Below are 20,609 nucleotides of genomic sequence, written 5' to 3'. Positions count from 1 at the left end.
TCCTCAACCGAGCAAGAGGCCTTTGTTAAGCTTTGCCAAGAGTATGATGACATAGTTGCTTGGACCTATGAAGACTTGAAGGGTTTTGACCCTAGCTTAGCCCAGCATACCATAAAACTAAACCCAGATATAAAGCTAGTAAGACAAAAACAAAGGCCAATAAACCCCAAGATTGAGCCACTAATGAGGAAGGAGTTGACCAAGCTAATAGAAGCCAATATCATCTTCCCTATCAAGCACTCCTCATGGGTGACCAACCTTGTCCCTGTAAGGAAGAAGAATGGGGAAATCAGACTATGTGTAGACTTTAGGGACCTCAATAGAGCCTCCCTCAAGGATCACTATCCCCTTCCCTCTATGGAGTAGATTCTCCAAAAGGTTAGTGGCTTAGAGAGTTTTTCATTCTTGGATGGGTATTCAGGCTACAATCAGATCTTAGTCCGGGAATCAGACCAATACAATACTGCATTTACTACTAAGTGGGGCATCTATGCTTATCGTAAAATGCCCTTTGGGCTAACCAATGCAGGTGCCACATTCCAAAGAGAAATGGACATGGCCTTCAAGGGTGTATTAGCAAGGTTTGTGTTTGTATACCTTGATGACATAACTATTTATTCGAAGCATGCAGCTGACCATCTTGGTCATCTTAGGCAAGTGTTCATGAAATGTAGGGAGTATGGTGTGTCTTTGAACCCTAGCAAGTGCATATTTGCTACTGATCAAGGAAGATTGCTAGGACACATTTTATCCAAGGAGGGTTTGACCATTGATCCAGAGCGAGTGGAGGCTATTTTTTCTCTTCCACTTCCGAGTCACAAGAAAAGATTGCAAAGTTTCCTTGGTAGGATCAACTTTGTGAGGAGCTTCATTCCCAACCTTGCTGCCATGGTAAAACCCCTCACTTCCATGTTGAAGAAAAACTTGGCTTTCTATTGGATCAAGGAGGGAAGGGCCGGTTTCGAAGAGATCAAACAAGCAATTGTTCAGGCCCCTACCCTCGTCGATCCTAATTATGAAAGGGATTTTATCCTTTATACCTTCGAAGGAGAATCCAGCATTTCAGCTATCCTAACACAACTGAATGATGACAAGTTGGAGCAACCTATTTCTTTCTTTAGTGAGGGGCTAAAGGACTATGAACTTAGATATAGCTATGTAGAGAAGCAAGTCCTCACTGTTGTAAGGGCATTAAAAAAGTTCAGGCACATGTTGTCGAACAACAGGATCCAGCTCTTAGTTCCACATGCAAGTGTCAAGGATTTCCTTCTAAACAAGGATATCGGTGAGAAGAGGGCTGGGTGGATAACCAAGGTCATGGAGTATGACATCAATGTCAAGATCACCAAACTTGTAAGAGGCAGGGGCCTATGTGAACAACTTGTCTCATCTTCTGAGACTACTTCAGAGGTTGCCCTTTTGTTATAGGCAGATCAACCAACTGACAACAACACTCAATTCAGCTGGGTAGGTGACATGACCACCTTCTTAATGGAAGGTAGATACCCCGAAGGTCTAGACCGGACCAAAAGAAGGCATTTCAGGTTGCATTCCTTTCCCTATGTCTTAGTGAATGGCACTCTTTTTCAAAAAGACTCCAATGGAGTCTTACTAAGATGTATCAAGCAAAACCAAGTCAGCAGATTGTTAGAGGAATTTCATGATGGCTTTTCAGGGGGCCACTTCTCTGCAAAGACTATGGCTATCAAAATAATGAGGGTTGGTTATTACTAGCCATCCTTACTCAGTGACTCACATAGATGGGTGAGGAATTGCAAGAAATGTGCTCTCTTCTCTGGGAAGCAAAGACTAGATGCCCTACCTCTTCATCCCATCCAAGAAGATAAACTGTTCGCCCAATGGGGTTTAGACTTCATTGGCATGATAAACCCACCTTCTAGTGCTGGCCATAAGTGGATCTTGGCTGCAACAGATTACTTCACTAGGTGGACGGAGGCAGTCGCATTAAGGGATGCCATTGAGGCCTCAGTGTTGGAATTCCTTGAGATATTTGTGACAAGATTCAGTGTCCCCTCCACCATCATATCAAACAATGACAAGGCATTTGTTGGAACCCAAATCAGTTCTTGGGCAGTTAAGCATGGTGTATACTTGAAGATATCATCCAACTATTAACCTCAAGGTAACGACTTAGCTGAATCTTCCAACAAGAACCTCATCAGGATAATTAAAAGGACAATTGAAGACAATCAGAGGGTATGACACACTAAGTTGAGGATAGCCTTATGGGCTGACAGGATCACACCCAAGAGGGCGATTGGTAACTCCCCTTTCATGCTAGTATATGGGAAGGAAGCAAGACTTCCAATTTCCCTGGAGTTACCCTCTCTTGAACTAGCACATCAGTTGGAATTAATAGAGAATGATGCCATGACAGTAAGACTAGCTGAGCTGATGGAGCTGGAGGAGGTTAGAAGTAAGGCTATGTATACACTTGAGACTCATCGAGGGCAGGTCAAGAAGGTTTTTGACAAAAAGGATACTAATAGGGTCTTCAAAGAGGGAGATCTAGTTCTCAAGTGGGATGCAGACAGAGCCAAAGCTGGGTGACACTCCAAGTTTGATGCTATCTGGAGTGGCCCATATGTCATTACTAGTTGCAAGGAGGATAATGCATTTCATCTCTCCAAGCTTGATGGCAAAGTTCTTCCAATCACAGTGAATGGGGTTCATCTCAAGCCTTGCTTCTAAAGAGGGTGTTGATGACTATGTAAATATTAGATTAGAGGTTGTTTTGCTTTTGTAAGCGCTTATGCGCATGCCGCATTCTCCTTAAGAGGGTGTATGCTCTAGTTTTTAGTTTTCCTCCAAGTGATGGCACACACATGTTTGGGTCTTCCATGACTCAGTGCCCAATAGATGGTTAAGGCTTCTGGACTTCATGCTTAGCAGGAAAACATCCCGCAAAAATCGCCAAAAATATTGTCATTTTATGACACCCTTGGTCCATCAGTGAGAACCGATCAAAGATATGTTCCATGGACCAACGTTGCCTAGTTGATCAAGCAGAAAAGCAGTGAAATCATGGTTTGAAGTGTTGCCTTGTCGGAAGTTCCTTGGCTCTCTCTTTCTCTTCTCTGGAATTCCGGAACCCCAAGGTTCCAAGTTTTTTTTGCATTAGCCTCTTTCTTTCTTGCTCCGGAACTCCAAGATTCTGAAGTTCCCTTCCTTCCCTTAGCTTTTCTTATGTTCTCTTCCCCTGGAACACCAGAACCCCCAGGTTCCAAAGTTCCTGATTCTCCTTCCCCAAAACTCCGGAACCCCCAAGTTCCAAAGTTCCTAGTTCCTCAACCCTGTAGCTCCGGAACCCCCAGGTTCCGAAGTTCCTTGTTCTTCTACTGCGGAACTCCGGAACCCCCAGGTTCCCAAATTCCTTGTCCTTCTAGCCTGGAACCCCGAGGTTCCCAAGTTCCTTGTTCTTCAACTACGGTGACCCCGGTCCCCGAAGTTCCCCAATTACGGTGACTCCGGTCTCCAATGTTCCCCTTTTCTCTTTAACCCTTTCCCTCTCTATCCCGGAACTCCAGAACCCAAAGGTTCCGAAGTTCCTTTGAGCAGTTCACTGGAAATCCGGAACCCTGAGGTTTCGAAGTTCCTTTGAGCAGTTCACCGGAAGTTCGGAACCCCAAGGTTCCGAAGTTCCTTCCCCTTTTGCCTTCTCTCCCTAGTTCCTTCGGAACTCTGGAACCCCGAGGTTCTGAAGTTCCTTGCTCCTCCCTTGTCTTCCTCACTTCGAGAGCCCGATCTCTGAAGTCTTCCAAGCCTACTTCTAACTTGCAACACTTCCGGATGGCATGATTGACACTCGAGGCTTTAAATGCTCCGATAGTTTTGGTGACTTATGCACTTTTTTTTTGTGAAGCCACAAGGGTGCATTTAATGTTTTGGGCAGGATTTCCATCAACAGAGGTACGAGGCCATGCTAGGTGACTTATTTAATGTCTGACTTTGGAAGGTCAGTCAATCTATCTTCCTCAGAATTGCCTTTGGAGGTATGGCTAGCTTTCTTATATGTACAAGTCAAGTGCATGCACTTCCCTGCTTTTCCAGACTGACATGCAGGGGTCATGATCAGCATTGTAACGCTTTTTTCTATATAAGGCTGTTAAGCCTCGTTGTAAAGGGCTCTCTCCCTGCTGCCTGGAGTTTTCTTATGTTCTCCTCTTCTTTGGAAGATTTGTAATCTTTGCATTTCTGCAAGTGTAAGATTGACATTTGGCCTTATGATTAATTGAAGAACACCATTCTTGCCTTCTTTCAACCTATGTATGTTGTGTATGCTTTCTTACCTTCATCATAGGTGCATGTTGTGGCTCTTTCTCTTCATATATGCTGTGTTAACTGGTTTTTTGAGTGTGACTTGTAGGAATCCTTCTCCGCTCTTGGCATTCAATGGATTCTAACCTTCATCGATGCATTGGGGTTACTTATACAACTGAAAGTTGTGCATCTTCAGGGTGTTCAGTTAATTACTTGTGTCATTTAGGTAGGGAGAGAAACAATCTCTTCTTGGTGCATCACCTCCCTTTGTTTCAAGCAATTTCTCTCTTCTCTTTTCCTCTGCAAGTTGTTAGGGAAGGCTTAGGAATTAACTTTGAAGTGTTGAGTTGGTTCAACACCTATACCTAGATAGAGAAGGAAGCCAACCTTCTCCAGAGATTCAACCCCCTTGCGCAAGGTCCCACACTTCGGGGTTGTTTCCATGTTTCACAAGGTTGCTGAGTTGATAGCTCAGCAAGAGTGCAAGCTTTTGTGATAACAGGATGTTTGGACATATCTCGAACCAATACAGGATGAGACCAAATCAGATGAACTTCCGACCTATGTAGAATAATTTTGTTTGTCGTGCATGCAACAAAATTGGTCATATTGCAAAGTACTGCAGAAGCAAGAACAATGTTCCAGTAGACAAAAGCAAATCATATGAGAAGGGAAAAGTGAAGGTAGAAGAGATCAGAGACAAACATGAGAAGATGTGGGTTAGAAAAGATGAATCTAAAGCATAAAATGGATGTGCACTCGAATCTAGTGTAGGATCTTCATCCGGTAACTAGGGCTTTATGCTTTAGGGGGAACTTTTCATACAGATTCTAAGAACCCCCTCTTCGATAGTTTGCAATCGATTATGTAAGATTGAAAAAGGCTTAGATCAAATATGTAGATGTTATCTGGAAGTTTCAGAAAGGATTTGATGCTCCAGTATGCGACTTCATGAAACTCATGATAACCGGTTGCATTTATTACAGTAGAAAATTAGGTTTTTGAAGGACAAAAGTGCATTTCAAAGTTTCATTTGTCACAATACAACCAAGAGAATAGTGTAGAGAAGAAGAGAAAAGAAAATTGGCGATTTCAACAGCGATTTCAGCGATTCCAAAGTGAATTTCAGCGCTCGGTTGCAAATCAAGGTATTTATCTATTGAGGCTTTCAGTTTTTACAAACCCTATCATTCGAAATGACTTTAACTTCTCGTGTTTCCACCCCTTTGGTGGTCGAGATCAAGGACAGTGTCAAACTTGTTTTCAAGAAACACTCTTTCAATTTGGTTGAGGATGATTCGAAAGGTGCATTTTCATTGGTGCCCTATAGCGTTCTCCACAATGAAGATATTAGGGCTTACATACATTGTGATCTTGAGGATCTTTGAAATGCGGGCATGCTGGACCTGTATAACAAACATTTGGCTGACAATTTGGGAAATCTCAAACCCGAATACAAGAAGCTTCAAGACAAGGGTTTCTTGCAGTTCATTCACTTTCTATTGTTTGACGAAGCAGAGTGGATCCAGTACATTCTTAGCCATGTTCATGATGAGTTTATATGGCTTGAAAGGCCACACAAGATCACCAAGTAGGTGATTTGTGTCGTGACTGGCCTACCTGAAACCGGTGAGGTGCCTAGCCTGAGGAAAGTATCGAATGACACGGTGATAGCCACCATTCACTCCAAATTTGATAGCAAGGCAAACGACATTTTGGGGAATGATGTGAAATTTTGCATCAATGGTGGTCGATTACAAGGTTTACCAATCAAGCAGGTATAATTCTATCTCCGGTATTGCCATTTACTCTGCATATTAGATGCGCAAGGATGATAAGAGGTATGACCTGTGTTCAGCCCTCCTAAATGAGTTGTTGAGCAATTTGAAGAAGATCAACCACGATAAAAAGCATACTTTCAAATATTGTACTCTTCTTATTTGCTTGACTCTATACTTTTTGAATGAAATACGCGGTATAAAAGGAAAGGTCCAATGGGCCTATGATAGACCGGTGGCCATGCAGATCAAAGAGGGATTATGGGGAGTTGGAGATGCAACAATGATAATATTTTCTCTCTAGGGATACTTTAAATCTTTCCAAGCAGCAATGAAAAGCAAAGAGAGGATCCCTAAGAAAATTGTGGAGAAGTATGAGAAAACCATATGCTTCATAATCAACAAAGATCAATGTTTGATGGAAGCAGTAGAGCCCAGAGTAGTGTGGATTATGCCCATGGGGTATGAAGTTGACTCTTGAGTAGCTCACTGCAATTGAAAAGATGAGAGAATGTGAGTTTTTTAAGAATCATGTAATGTTGATAATGATATGACTTCATTGAAAATAAAGTATTTCTCTTATTTTGAAGAGGTCAAAAATTTGAAAATAGAAAGGGATGCAGTAGGGAATAGTTTTTGATTACGTGAAAAATAGGTTTTGAAGGGGCCCATAAACCCTTTACATAAAATTAGAAAAGAGATAAAACATGAAAGGTCCAGCTAGAAAACACATAACAACAAACAGAGACAACTGGCAAAAACAAAAAGCCAGTGAGAGATCCAAGAGTAACAAAAGGACAACCCAACTACACCCAAGGGAAAGCCAAAAGCACAAGCCAACACAACTAAGAAAAATTCTTAAGAAGCTCCATAACTTCTTTCTCCAGCTGAGCCATAGAGGCAACAACACTCTTGAAATCATCAAGTTTCTTAGCTTGTTGATACATCTTCCTCGTATTCGACCGGGTTGTTTTACTAGGTCCAGTAGCCACACCTTGAAGGGTCAAGTCCTTATCCTTGGGAATATGAATCGTATTCTTTTCCAACTAGAATTATTCCTATTTATTAATTAGCACTCTGAAATTATCAACAGAAGCTTTCAGAATTTTGTGACTTCGTTCTCCAATCTTCTTCAGGGTTTCCTCATGACTGTAAACCCTCTTTTCTAGCTCATTAAACCTAGCCTCTAGAGCCTTGAATTGGGATCCATAAGCTTGAGTGATAGCCTTTGCATTGCTGATGACTTTATTTAATTCCTTTAGATATTCAGGCAAAGAGCTGAGGTTACTCATCTCGACAGCTTCCAGAATGTCCACTTTCTTAGAAGAGTCCACCTATTTAGACTTCAGACTTTTAATCTCTGAGTAGATCCATTTTATAACCTTATAAAGCTCCATCACCCCATTCTTCGCAATGTGAAGCATAGCTATGGGAGAATCACTACTATCTTTTTTGAATTATAAAAAATCAACATTATTCTCCAGGGTTTCCACATCAACAATTGTGACTCTGTCTTTAGGAGGCAGAGTCTCACCTTTTGCCACATTATTTCCCTCTTTCTCAACACCACAAGTCCGTCGATTAGGATCGAAAGGAGGGGGAGGGGCCATTGAGGGACCAACCTCCTTCTTTGGGCTGATTACAGTGATATCAAGACTGCACTTAGTTTTCTTCTTAGGCGGTGGGGTAGCATTTTCACTTTTAGTTTCCATACCATTATCATCCTCATCATCTTCTTCAAACCAACTATCCTCCTCCTGTACCATTTTCCTATTTCCCTTACCCCTTTTGCCGGAAGTCTTTCTGCCAGATCCAGAAGCAATATTTTTATCCTTCCCCTTTCCGGTTTCCTTAGTGGAGGTATCCATGTGAAAATCACCTTCCAGCTCCGTATCAGACCCCTCTTCATCATCGTCATTAGAAGTCTCAGACTCTTCTTCTGAGGCAAAAAAATCAGTGATGGAATGCTGAACAAAAGTGGCCTTAATATGATTATATAAAAGAAACATTAACCCTTCATGCATAGGCAGATTGCTATTCGGGTTAGCCCTAAAATCCTTTAAACTAGTGTTCAAGGAACAAAATAGTTAGAAAGGAATTGACACCATATCCTTATGGCGGAAGTGATTCAAGAGAACAAAATGATAACCATAAACTCGAGAGTATCTACCATCAAGAGTAATATATTGCATCACCGCAAACAAAACCCATCTCCATAACTTTTTAATCACCTCTGGCGAATAATAGGTCTTGCTGGATTTCACCAATTTTGCTTTTTCAAAGTCTTCCTTTGGGAATTGCTTGATGGCCGCCTCTATGAGCTTTGTATCCTTGTAGAATTTTCTGCCCTCCATTGGCATCCCAGTAACTTCAGCAATCATAGCTTCATTAATTTCCGTCGTCCTCCCACCTATGGTAATTCTGCCCTCCTTCCAATTTTTCTTGAATAGCCTAGTAACAGTGGGGTTTTTACCCAGAATTTGCTCCATATATCCTGTCATTTTCGTAGCTTCCAGGATAGCCCATGCTTTCAGTTTCTTCTTCCATTCATCATAGGTAAGTGGTTCAATCCTCTTCCTGTTGCCTCCCATTGTATCCACAACAAAGTTTCTAACACCCTTCACAGTGCAAAACAAAAGAAAAACAAGGGCCAAAATGTAGAGAATAGAAATCCTCAAAAAAGAAATGGACACCCAGAAAGCATGCAAGGTCTTGTCCACATTTAACACCAGCTCGTCCTTCAAGCGCCACTCTTTCCGATTCATTATAGCAACTTTCATTGATAAGTACGTTGTTATAATCACTTATCGCTCCCTCTTTTCCATGCACTCTGTCATACATGAGGATGGCATGGGCATCATTAGGAACATCCAACTCACCTCTCCAGCAGATCATTTGATCAGCACGAACAACCATGTTTGCAGTCGAGTCAGCCATGGCATTGGGTTCTCTATAATTATGTGAAATAACACACCACTTAAAGGATTTAATTGTCTCCTTGGTAGAGATATAATATTTTTTATAGTCCAAGATGGGGGGGAGAGACCCTTGAGACATCTTATGATATTATTTGAATCTCCCTCGAGCCAAACATTTTAATAACCCAAGGTTTTGTCTAGGAAAATAGCTTGGTAAGCTGCCATGGCTTCGGCTAAGTGGTTGGTCTAATTTGGGATCCCATGGGGAGTGCCACCACCGCAATACAATAACCAACTTCATTTCTTATAACTCCCCAACACCTAGCCGGCCCTAGTTTCCCTTGGCTACCTCATCAAAATTAATTTTGATCCAACTAGTTGGAGGAAAAGACCATTTGTTGCTACCTCTTTTATCCTTCTTGTCATTCATGTCTAAAGAGGTAGAAACATTCCAATTATTGAACAAATCCAACTCATCCTTGTTCCTGAAAATAAGAGATTTACCATTAGCTTTTAGATTTTCCAAAATGGCTCGCTTGATTTTAGTAAAAACCATTTCTAGAGAGTAGGAGTCTTTAAAGATTCTGTTGTTCCGCTCTTTCCAAATTCTCCAAACCACATGAGGAAGAATAAAATCCCATAATTGCTTGATATAATTATTTAAGGAGAGGCATCTCCAACCAACGAAGCACTCTTGAATAGAAGCAGGAAAGACCCAGTTCAGATTCTAGAATTGCAAGATTTGCGACCAAATAGAGTAGGAAAAGGAATAGTGGAGAGAGATGTGGTTGACATTCTCTTCCTCATTTAAACAAAGGTAACACCTATTAGGGAGATGAAAGCCTCTTTTGCAGACATTATCGGTGGGGAGAATTTTGTTCTGCAGAAAAATCCAAAAGAAGATATTGATCTTTGGGATAAGTCCACGAATCCAGGCTTTAGACCAACAGGGGGGAGCTCATGAGAATGGGACAACAAAACAACAGCAGAAGCAACTGAGAATCTGCCAGAAGAAGTTCCTGCCCAAATAATCCTAATCTCATGCTTTGGGTCTAACAACACAGAATTAAGCAACAACATCAAAGGGTTGAGGATTGGGTCTATGGAATTCAGATTCACCCATTGGTTATTCTTCCAATAGTCAGCCACCTTAGATCCAAATCCGCCCTTGCAAGCATGGATAAAAGGAGAAAAACTATCCATGCTGGAAAGAGGGGTCTCCAATAGCTAAGTATCCTCTCAGAAATTTCCTTTTCTGCCATTACTAATAGCCCATCTTTTACCAATCCTTGTCTCACATTTAGATTGAACAACATTATTCCAAATCATAGATCCAAAAGAGGCTTCAAAGGAAGTAAGAAACTCATCAAGAGACGATTGAGAATTGCATAGGTATTTAGCTTTCCAGATTGAATTCCATTCACCAATTTCCATGGACGTCCTCTAGATTTTCTTTGTGAGGAGAGGTCTATTAAGGGTTTTAATGCTTCTAAGACCAAGGCCACCCATTTTTTAGGTCTGCAGACTTTATCGCAGGCAATCAGAGATTGTTTTCGTCTCAACCCTTGACCAAAGAAAAGACTTTTGAATATTTTCAATGGCATCAACAAACTTGCTCGGGGTTCTAAATAAGCTAAGGTATACACAGGTAAAATCTGGAGGGAGGATTTTAATAATTGGATCTTCCCAGCTTGGCTAAGAAGGGCTCCTTTCCAACCGGCAAGCTTTTTGTAGAACCTATCTACCAGACTGCTCCAAAACGAATCAGGAGGTTTTCTACATAAAGGGAGACCCAAGTAGATAGAAGGGAAGAAACTGATCTGGCATTCCAGGATTCTGGCAATTCTCCTTTGCTCATCTTCAGGAGTGTTGAGGAAGAAGAGGGATCTTTTCATCCAGTTTATCAGCTATCTCGAAGCTTGGCAATAGTGATTCAAAGCCGATTTTAGAGATCTAGCTTCCTTGATAGTCCAAGATCCTAGCATAACCGTGTCATCAACAAATTGTTGATGGGAGAAGACCCTGTCAGCCGACGACGGCCTGACACCTTTCAGATGATCTTCAGAAACAAGCTTGCTGATGTATCTACCCAAACTTTCAACCAAAAGAGCAAATAAAATAGGGGATATAGGATCCCCTTGTCTGAGGCCCCTTGAAGACTTGAAGAAGGGGATAAGAGAACCATTAGCAATAACAGAGAGAGAGGGGGAAGTAATCAGTTGGGAAATTAGCTGAAGCACTCTCTCACCAAACCCAAAAGCTTTAAGGATTCTGAGAAGAAAATTCCAATCCACCCAATCATAGGCCTTTGACAGATCAAATTTCATTAGAAATCCCTAATTTTTTTAAACTTCCAATGAATGAATGTTCTCATGGACAGTGATGATGGAGTCAAGAATCTACCTTCCAGGAATAAAACCATTCTATTGAGGAGAAATAATATCAAGAAGGAGGGACAATAGTCTTAAGGTGAGAACCTTGGAAATGATCTTATAAAAGGAGTTGCAAAGGGTAACAGTTCTAGAAAGATTCATAGCATCAACACCCGGGACCTTAGGGATGAGAGCAAGAAAAGTAGCATTGATCTCCTTCAGAATCTGCTTAGAGCCAAAAAATTCTTTTACTCCCTTGACAATATCTTCACCAATAATATGCCAAAAATACTAAAAGAAGAATATCAGGAAACCATCTGGTCCGGGGGCTTTATTGCCTTCAAAGGAGAAGACCACCTTCTTAATCTCAACTTCAGAGGGGATAGAAGAGAGGAATTTATTTTGGTCATTCCCAATCAAATTTGGGATCGTATCAAGGAGTAAAGCCTGGGCAGCTTTATCCAGATTTTAGTCAGTGGATAAGAGAGAAGAGAAATAAGATCTAGCTTCCTTCCTTATTTCCTCTTCCTCTAAAGACAGGGTCCCCTATATAGACATTTTTGAAATTCTATTAGTCGCTTTGCGTTTCATGGCAGTCATATGGAAGAATCTAGTATTTTTATCTCCTTCCTTAAGCCAAAGAGAATGGGAGTGTTGCTTCCAAAATTCCTCCTCTTTTCTAATATTGTCATGATATTTAGATAGGATCTCATTCTCAGAGGTGATGGACACCTCATCATACCCATTAGCTTGGATTTTATCCTGAATGTCTTTGAGATCTAGCTGAATCACAGATTTGGAGGCAAAGATACCACCAAAGACTTCCTTATTCCATTTCTTAACCATGTCCTTAGCATGCCTAGACTTTTTTGCCATCCGGAACATGGCAGAGACATCCATTGAGATATTCCACCATTTCATAACTGCCTCATCAAGGAGCAATTGTAATGGTTTAACTAGTCATTGGAGATAAGGGCTTTGTCAAGTCTCACCTAAATAAGATCAGAGCCAATGCTTCTGTTAGTCCAACTGAAATTAGCACCCTAAAGATCCACATCATGTAGCACCTGACTATCATTGAAGTTCATCAGATCCATTCTACTTTCAAGCTGAGAAGGAATCCCCTCAAATTTCTCACTCTCCTTGAGAGGCGTGTTGAAGTTTCCCATAACCACCTATCCTTTAGTATTGAGTTGAGCTCTGATAGATTCTAACTTTTTCTAGCATTTGCTTCTCCCTTGTCTAGTATTCGAGGCATAGATATTAGATAGAAGCCAAGTAGTAACATCTTTAATATGGTGAAATCTAACAAACACCATATTATTATCTAACCAAACAAGATTCCCCTGAACATGATGGAGGTTCTAAAAGAGAACTGTTCCACCAAAGGCACCATCTGAGCTATCCCCCACGACCCCACAATTCTTAAACACTTTGATTTTTTCCACTTTATCCTTAGACATTTTAGTTTCTTGAATCAAAACAATATCAGGTTTATGATGCCTAACAAGGTTCCTAAGAACCTCCTGTTTATGCAGACCATTAAGTATGTGAATGTTCCATGAAATAATCTTCATATTTATTTGAGAGAGCATACCTCATGGATGGTCAGCTGGGTACCATCCGCAATATTCTTGTTGGCTTCCAATTCCCTCATTTACGTCGCTAATCTCCTTCCTGGCATTGATAGGAATGGGCCCACATCATGGTATGTTGCTCGGTAGAGGCAACACTTTTGTCGGTTCTTGTAGCCTCTGTTGTATCCTTCGGTGTTTCCTTGCTTGGAGTTTCAGTGGCTATTGTCTCGGTGCTTGATGGTACTTGGGAAGATTACTCGCCAGTGGCCTGAGAGGTAGATTCAACTGGTTTATCCTTTTGATCCTCTGTACCTTGATCTGTGTCCTGAAGTTTCTTGGCTGAAACTTGTTGGGTGATCGGAGGATAAGACTTAATCTGTTCCACAACTGATTCACTTGATATCAATTTGGCATAGGAGCTCCCTTCTATCATTTCTCCATCCTGTGCTCCAGTGTCCATTACATCCTCATTTGACTGAATAGTGGAAGCGGGATCTTGCTTGGTGATGTCAACTATTTCAACTTCACCTTTTGGTTCTTCAGCCTGAATCCTGAATATTTTCTTCCATTTTTCTTTAGTTTCGTTTTCAACTTCAAGATATAGGCCATTCATCATTTTCAAGGCCCTTTGTTTGACTTGAAAATTTGTTTGATAGTTTTTCAAATGATCTCTTATGTCAGTTACAGACATATCTGGAAAGAGATGAACCAAAACTCTTTCTCTTATTTGCTTCTCTGAGTCCATAGCATATTTCCATCTATTATCAATGTAAGAGTATAATGCTTTTGGAAGAAAATCAACCACTTCTAATGGAACTACTCGAAACTTGAGAAGTACACAAATTACTGTCTCTTCTATTTGCCTCTTCTCTTCATCTGTTCTTGTATCATATTTTACATATCTAAACGACCTAAATCCACCATATTGCTTTAATTTTGCACAAAAATTGTCAACACTATGTACATCTTCCTTTGTGCTTTTTACAACCTGAAATTTATTTACATCTTCTGACTCTGTGTCACTTTCCTCTTTATCCAAAATTAGTCTTCTGGTCTTCTTTCTATAAGTTTTTGTAACCTTAGGCGTTTCTACATTCTTCTACTTCTTACCGGGTGACGCAGTAGATGATCTAGTGTTCGGTCGCTTTGCTAGCATGGTCGGTGATACCTTGGTTGTATCCTGTTTCTTTCTTTTCAAAACTTTGCCCTTCGGCAACTCGGTGCTCAGAGTAATTGCTGCTTCTTGAGCTTCAGATTCTTCCTTGATCAAAAGTTGATCACTCTTCCTTCTTGCTGTCTTAGTAGGTGTGGAGGTAGAACCTTCTCCAAACTTCTCAGTTAAATCCTTGATCATTTTGGTGGCTTTTCTGGCAGCGTTTGGTACTACAATGCACATTTTTACTTTTTCTTTCACCTCTTTATAGGTGCCATATCTGATCTCGATAGCATGCCTTGGAAGTGCTAAAAAGGCACCTATATGTTGTTGAGCAATGTCAAAATATATCTCATAACCCATAGGCGGTAATGATTGAGTCCTGGGTTCTACTGCATTGACATAACAGTAGTCGATATCCACTTCAAAACATATAGTATCCTTGTACTTTACCACTAGTTGAGGTGGAATCCTGTACCTGCTATGCATCTTTTCCTGGAATCTATTGAAGTAATCATCCATTATCATATTGAAATTATCACCTAGCTGATTGATGAAATCATTTATTTGATGGTTGATAGGTCGGTGTAATTCCCAAACAATGTTACTGACTGAAGGAAATAATTTATGAAAATAGAAGAACATACACTAAGAGTGACCCAAACTTTAGCGTGTTTGCAATATTATTCTTCTCCGGTTTCCTTATTGTATGGAGATTTTCAGAAAGATTCTTCAATAACACTTAACATAAATCAATTTGTATACCCTTTTTAACAATTTTATAAGCTAGATCTACAGCTCCACACGGTACATAGTTTTCTCTTGCAGACTGGAAGAAACAATAACCAATAACTCTAATAGCAAAATTTAGTTCTGCATCAGTCACATTGTTCAACTTAAGACCTCTGCTATCAGACTCAACACCTGTTAATGTTATCAATTCCTTCTGTGAAATCATCTTTTGTGCTTGGGCATGGTCAAATATAGGGTATCTGGTTATCATGTGAATAATCTCCTTGGTGATCTTGAAAGGTTGATCCTCTAACCACATAAAATTGTCATGCACACGGCTCAAGACAAATTTGACCCATTGGGGTTTGAAGACTTGAGGACAGGTTAGGGCATCGGTCAATCCCTTAACTTTGATATGCTCAAACTTGCTATCTAGGTTTCCATCGGTGCACATTTTGTCATACATATCCTTAATCTCACTATGACCTAGCTCTTCAACTCGGCACTTGGTATAAAATCTAACATCTTCGATCAATAGAACCCTATCCGGAATAAGAGAGAATGTAGTTTTCTCATCGGGTTCGGATGCTACTTTGGGAGGTAAGGTGTATTTCAGTGTAGGCTTCTCAATGGTGTTTACTACAATGGGTTTCTGTACCTTGGGAGCCATTTCAAACTTCAAATTCTACTTACGAAATAGCTTAGGGTTTCAAATTTACTACAATGGGTTTCTATACCTTGGGAGCCCATTCAAACTTGAAATTCTACTTACGAAATAGCTTAGGGTTTCAAATAACTAGAAAACACTTCCAACTTAGTAAATACTTCGCAAATATTTACAACTTGACTTTGATTGGTTAACAGCTGAAAATGCATTTTAGATTATGCTAAATACCTTGAATTCGCTCTTGGAAATGTTTGATCGCCTTTTGATTCGCTCTGCTCTGCACTTGGAAAATTATTAAGTGAAAAATGACCACGTAAAATACTTTAAGTACCTCTTTTTGACCTTATCGGGTTTCGTGCGGTAAGGTAAAAAGGCATTAAATGCACTCGGTTCCACTATACCGACTATCTCCCTTATAGACTTTTACCGACTTGACAGGTTTAATACAATTTGCCGACTTCTCTGGTAATTCAAAAGACTAGATAAAATTTCAAACTTGCTATTGCATCTTAGCTATATGCAAATTTTGGAATTATGTACATGATTATATAGGAACTGTTAAGATCTTACCTTGTGAGAATGCAGTCCCTCCATACCTTTATTGATTAATTAGAAGTAGATGCACCTAACTCGGTAGGTAAGGTGCTTCCTTCATTAGTTGACACATTTTCCTTCTTTTCCAAAAATTTCTGTAATTTGCTTCTTATCTCCTCAGTATCTCCTCTAAGTTGATCTCTGCAGTCTTTAGCCAAGTGTCCAACTTTGTGGCAATGAAAACATGCTATTCCGGGATTTCTCAATGATCTCCGGTTGTTCATTCCAAACCTTATCATACAGTTTGCACTTATATGTCTGTATCTTCCACAACATTCACACCATATTCTTGTATTGTAATCCCATGGTACTGAAGTATATTGTCGATTGAGATCTGTGTGAGTTCGGTAACTTGTAGTGTTTGCTCGGTGTGGAGTCCACATATAGTTTTTTTGCTTAAACCAACATTTCTCGGTATTGTGTCCATATCTATTGCCATTTTTGCAAAACCTCCTGAATTTTGCCTTTTGATAATTGTTAACAGACTTCGTCCTACATTGCTTAGAATTGTGAGACACCCACACAGATTCTAGTAAAGGTACATTGCTTAGAATTGTGAGACACCCACACAGATTCTAGTAAAGGTTAGTCTTTTTCTAGGAGCTGTTGTTGGATCAATGTATAGGAGTTCACCAAAAGGCTAGGCTAATCCATTAAAGACATCTTCAACCCAGAATTCCAGGGGAAGCCTTGAAAGTCTTTGCTTTATTTTCTCATATAGATGATCCATTAACATTTCAAGAGGCTATGAGTAGAGTGAGACCTGGACAGAATCCATGGATGAAGATAATATAATAAGAGTAAAGTGGATTTCTAAGACTAAACAAGATGCTGATGGAAAAGTGCAAAAGCATAAAGCAAAGCTAGTTGCAAGGGGCTTCATACAACAACCCGGAATAAATCTCAATAAAAAATTTGCTCTTCTTGTATGATTGGACACAGTTAGGATTGTATTGGCTATTGCTGCTCACAACAAGTGGTCTGTGCACCAAATGAATGTAAGTCGGCATTTCTAAATGGTTATCTAGAGGAGGAAGTGTAGCTGTGAGATACTGGGTCATGAAAGCAAGGTATATAGATTGATGAAGGCACTTTATGGATTAAATCAAGCTACTAGAATTTGATAGAGTCGTATTGACTCTTATCTCATTCAAAATGGCTTCCAGAGAAGCAGTTGTGAGCCAACCTTGTACATCAAAGTCAACAAGCGAAGTAACATTGTAATTGTTTGCTTGTATGTAGATGATCTAATCTTTATCGGTGATCTCAATATAGATGGTTTCAAAACAATGATGAAGAGTGAATTTGACATGATAGATTTGGAGCGTACGGAATATTTTTTGAGTATCGAAATCCATCAATCTAATGCTGGAATTTTGATTTCACAATCTAAGTATGCTGGTGATGTCTTGAAAAGATTTAATATGTTGAATTGTAAGGCAGCCCCAACACCTGCTATGACAAATTTGAAATTAGGTAAAGAGGATGATGGATCCAGTGTTGATCCTACATTGTTTAAAAGCTTAGTTGAGAGTTTAATGTATTCGATGGGCACAACACCTGACATTATGTATGGCGTAAGTTCGATTTCAAGATTAATGGAGTCTCCAAAAGACTCTCATTGGCAAGCCAGTAAAAGAATATTGAGGTATGTGAGCGGTACAAAGGACTTTGGCATATTGTATTCCACTTCAGTTGATTCCAGTCTTATTGGCTACATGGATAGTAATTGTGGGGTAGCATAGATGATAGGTAAAACACTTTTGGATATACTTTTCACTTTGGTGAAGGTGTTGTGTTATCGGCTTCAAAAGAACAGCCCATTGTGACTCTTTCTTCAACTAAAGCTGAGTATGTGGCAGCCACTGGTGCGGCTTGTCAAGCTATTTGGATGTGAACGATGTTAGAACACTTAATGCATGACCAAAACGAAGCCACAACAATATTTTGTGACAACAGTTCACCAATTGCATTGCCCAAAAAATATGTTCTTCATAAGAGAACTAAGCATATTATACCAAGTATCATTCTATTAAAGAGCTTGTCAACAACAAAGAAATTTGCCTAGATTTTTGTGAGTCTGAAGATGACTTTGCTGACATATTTACAAAGCCATTGGCAAAGGAGACATTTCAGTATTTACGGAACTGTTTAAGAGTTTTTGATCAGTCAAGTGTATACAGCTCTGGAGAAGTTTGATGCAAATTTTTGATGATCCCCAGCAGTTCATAATTAAGGGGGAACATTGGAAATAAGTTAGCTTTTGCTGTTTTTTTTTTGTTTTTTTTATAACGGACTCTTTTCACCAACGGTCTGCACTAGCTGGGCAATTTATTCTGCATCACCATATGCAATCTAATTTAGTCGTCTTATCTACACCAGACTGTCACTGCATATAATCTGATCTTCACCAAACTTGCCGTGCACTAGAAGCTTAAGAACTGGCCTTCTGTAACTATAAAACAGGGGCTATTGTAATCATTTCAATATTATTATTAGAACAGCTAAGAGATCTCTGCAGAGCTCTGTATCTGAGTTGTTTTTTGTAATCTGCATTTAGATTTATAACAGTTTTATCATTGTTGTAGCAATCTTCTCAGTTTTATTCTCTGTTTCTATTTCTTGCATTGTTTAATCTCTTTCAGATCCTAGATTTCACACATATAAATTGTAACCTGTCGATGAATAAATCAATTAAATAATTTGCAGTTCTGTTCTACTCAATTTTCGTTCTGTTCTCTATTCTCTTTTTTCAATTGTTACTTGGCTTTGACATCTGACCTTAACAATTGCTATAATTCTAGATCACATTTCAAGTTTGATTGATTTTTTCGTCATGTTTTGCATGTTACATCAGAATTGTGCTATACACTGCATAAACAAAACTGTTGTAAATTCCTTACTGGTCACAATTGTAATGAATTTGTTTTGGTAATGGCTGGTGATTTCAATTGTCAAGCAGGCAAAATCACTTACGCTGGAAAACGGTAACCTGTTTAAAATGGTAATGGACTTGTAAGCATATCCGAATTGCCATCGTAATGCTTCTTTTGCTTTTTACCACAATGAAGTTCTAAACATGATACAGGTTGAGGAGGGAAGGTGCAGGGCCTGCCACCTTAACATTGACATTATGGAAGGAGTGGACAATAATTGGGAAACGGATGCTGCAACTCAACAAATTCTACATCAGACTAATCTCAATCTCACGTAATTTTCATGATGATAATTTCTGCTTATTGATTCTTTTTTATCTTACAAAATAATTTTTGATAAAGTGATTGTGTGTGCAGCCTGTCATGAATTCAATGGGACTCTATGGTCCGAAATAAAAGAAAAAATTTAATGACGAGATTTTTTGTGCAGCCTGTCTTGAATTCAAGGGGACTATTGTCCAAGAGATTATCTGCAACTTATTTAGGGCACTGTGAAGCTCCAATAGTATTCAAACAGATTATATATTAAGAAATCTAGGTATTCCATTATTGTTCCTAGACACGAACCTCTCACTAATTTGTTTGCTATCTATGCTATAATTTGAGCTTGAGGTTTCATTTTTTAGCATAGTTTTATCATTGAAAATAAATTTCAGATTGAAAAAGTATACAAGAGCAAAATTTACAGCGCATTATGGTTATCTTTTATGATACCCATACCTTTACGATCGGAATCTATACTTCCTAACAAACTAATTGATCGGAATATCCTTAAATTGTTTTTCACTGTTACATGTTTTCATCAGGTGGCATCGCTGTTGGTAATGAAAAAGTTAAAAATAAAAAACAAACTGATTGTTATACATCTCCCGAATGATAATCCAAAACAACATTAGATTCAATATATGCTTAGCAAAAGCTTGTTATATGATGTGCAAAGAGGAAAGCGGGAATAATTATGGAAATTTTTCTGTACGGGTTATTTTTCAAATGCTTTCTTTTCATGTTCCAAAAATATTGTATTCATCAATTATTATTTCAAAATAACAAATATGCAACTGGTTTATCTAAATTTTGTCATAAATTGCAGAAAAAGTGGTCTGATATGCGTTATTTTCAATTACTCGCTGCAAATGCATTTATTATTGTTTTCAACTCTTCTTCTGTTATGGATGAAGTTTTAAAAATGTCACAGTACTGGTTTGGTAAAAATTTAGTGTTTGTTTCGGCTTGGAAACCATTTTATGTCTCTGCTTGGTCAAGCTTTAAATTAGTTCCTTTTTGGTTTGGCTTGCCTAAATTACCATTTGAATTTATGGACCCAGAGGTTTTGGAACAAATTGGTAATACTTGTGGTTCTTTCTTATCATCAAGATTTGATTTTGTGGAGGTGGAGCATCTGGTAAAAAACTGTGTCCTGACTAACCCTAATAATGTTTGCCCTCAGACCTGTATCACCAAATCTCATGAGGGTATCTGGAAACAACAAATTAATAAGTTGGAGAAAGACTTTGGTAAAACTTCCTTGCAATTGGATGCTCCTTTGCTTATGGATTTTTTGAAATCCTTTGTTCTGGATAAGGCAAAACATTGTTTGGGTA

At 39.3% G+C, this 20,609-nt stretch overlaps 1 protein-coding gene across 7 annotated transcripts in view; it reads left to right on the top strand.

Annotated features, from left to right (window-relative positions):
* The window catches only part of LOC131078098 (truncated transcription factor CAULIFLOWER D), a 191,793-nt gene extending 171,993 nt beyond the window's left edge, over positions 1-19,800 (top strand). For 3 of the 7 annotated variants that reach the window (XM_059221562.1, XM_059221563.1, XM_058015757.2), the window contains 3 exons: positions 19,035-19,076; positions 19,161-19,282; positions 19,366-19,800. In XM_059221562.1, the coding sequence (XP_059077545.1) occupies positions 19,035-19,076; positions 19,161-19,282; positions 19,366-19,375 (174 nt within the window). In that variant the 3' untranslated portion in view covers positions 19,376-19,800. Of the gene's footprint in view, positions 1-19,034; positions 19,077-19,160; positions 19,283-19,365 lie in introns of those variants that run through there. The other 4 variants (XR_009372674.1, XR_009372675.1, XM_059221561.1 and 1 more) reach the window with 3 other exon arrangements.
* The last annotated feature ends 809 nt before the right edge of the window (positions 19,801-20,609 follow it).

Source organism: Cryptomeria japonica, chromosome 5 (genome assembly GCF_030272615.1).
Source record: "Cryptomeria japonica chromosome 5, Sugi_1.0, whole genome shotgun sequence".
Lineage (NCBI taxonomy): Eukaryota > Viridiplantae > Streptophyta > Pinopsida > Cupressales > Cupressaceae > Cryptomeria > Cryptomeria japonica.
Note: the sequence above shows the minus strand (reverse complement) of the source record. Positions and strands in the feature narration are given on the sequence as shown.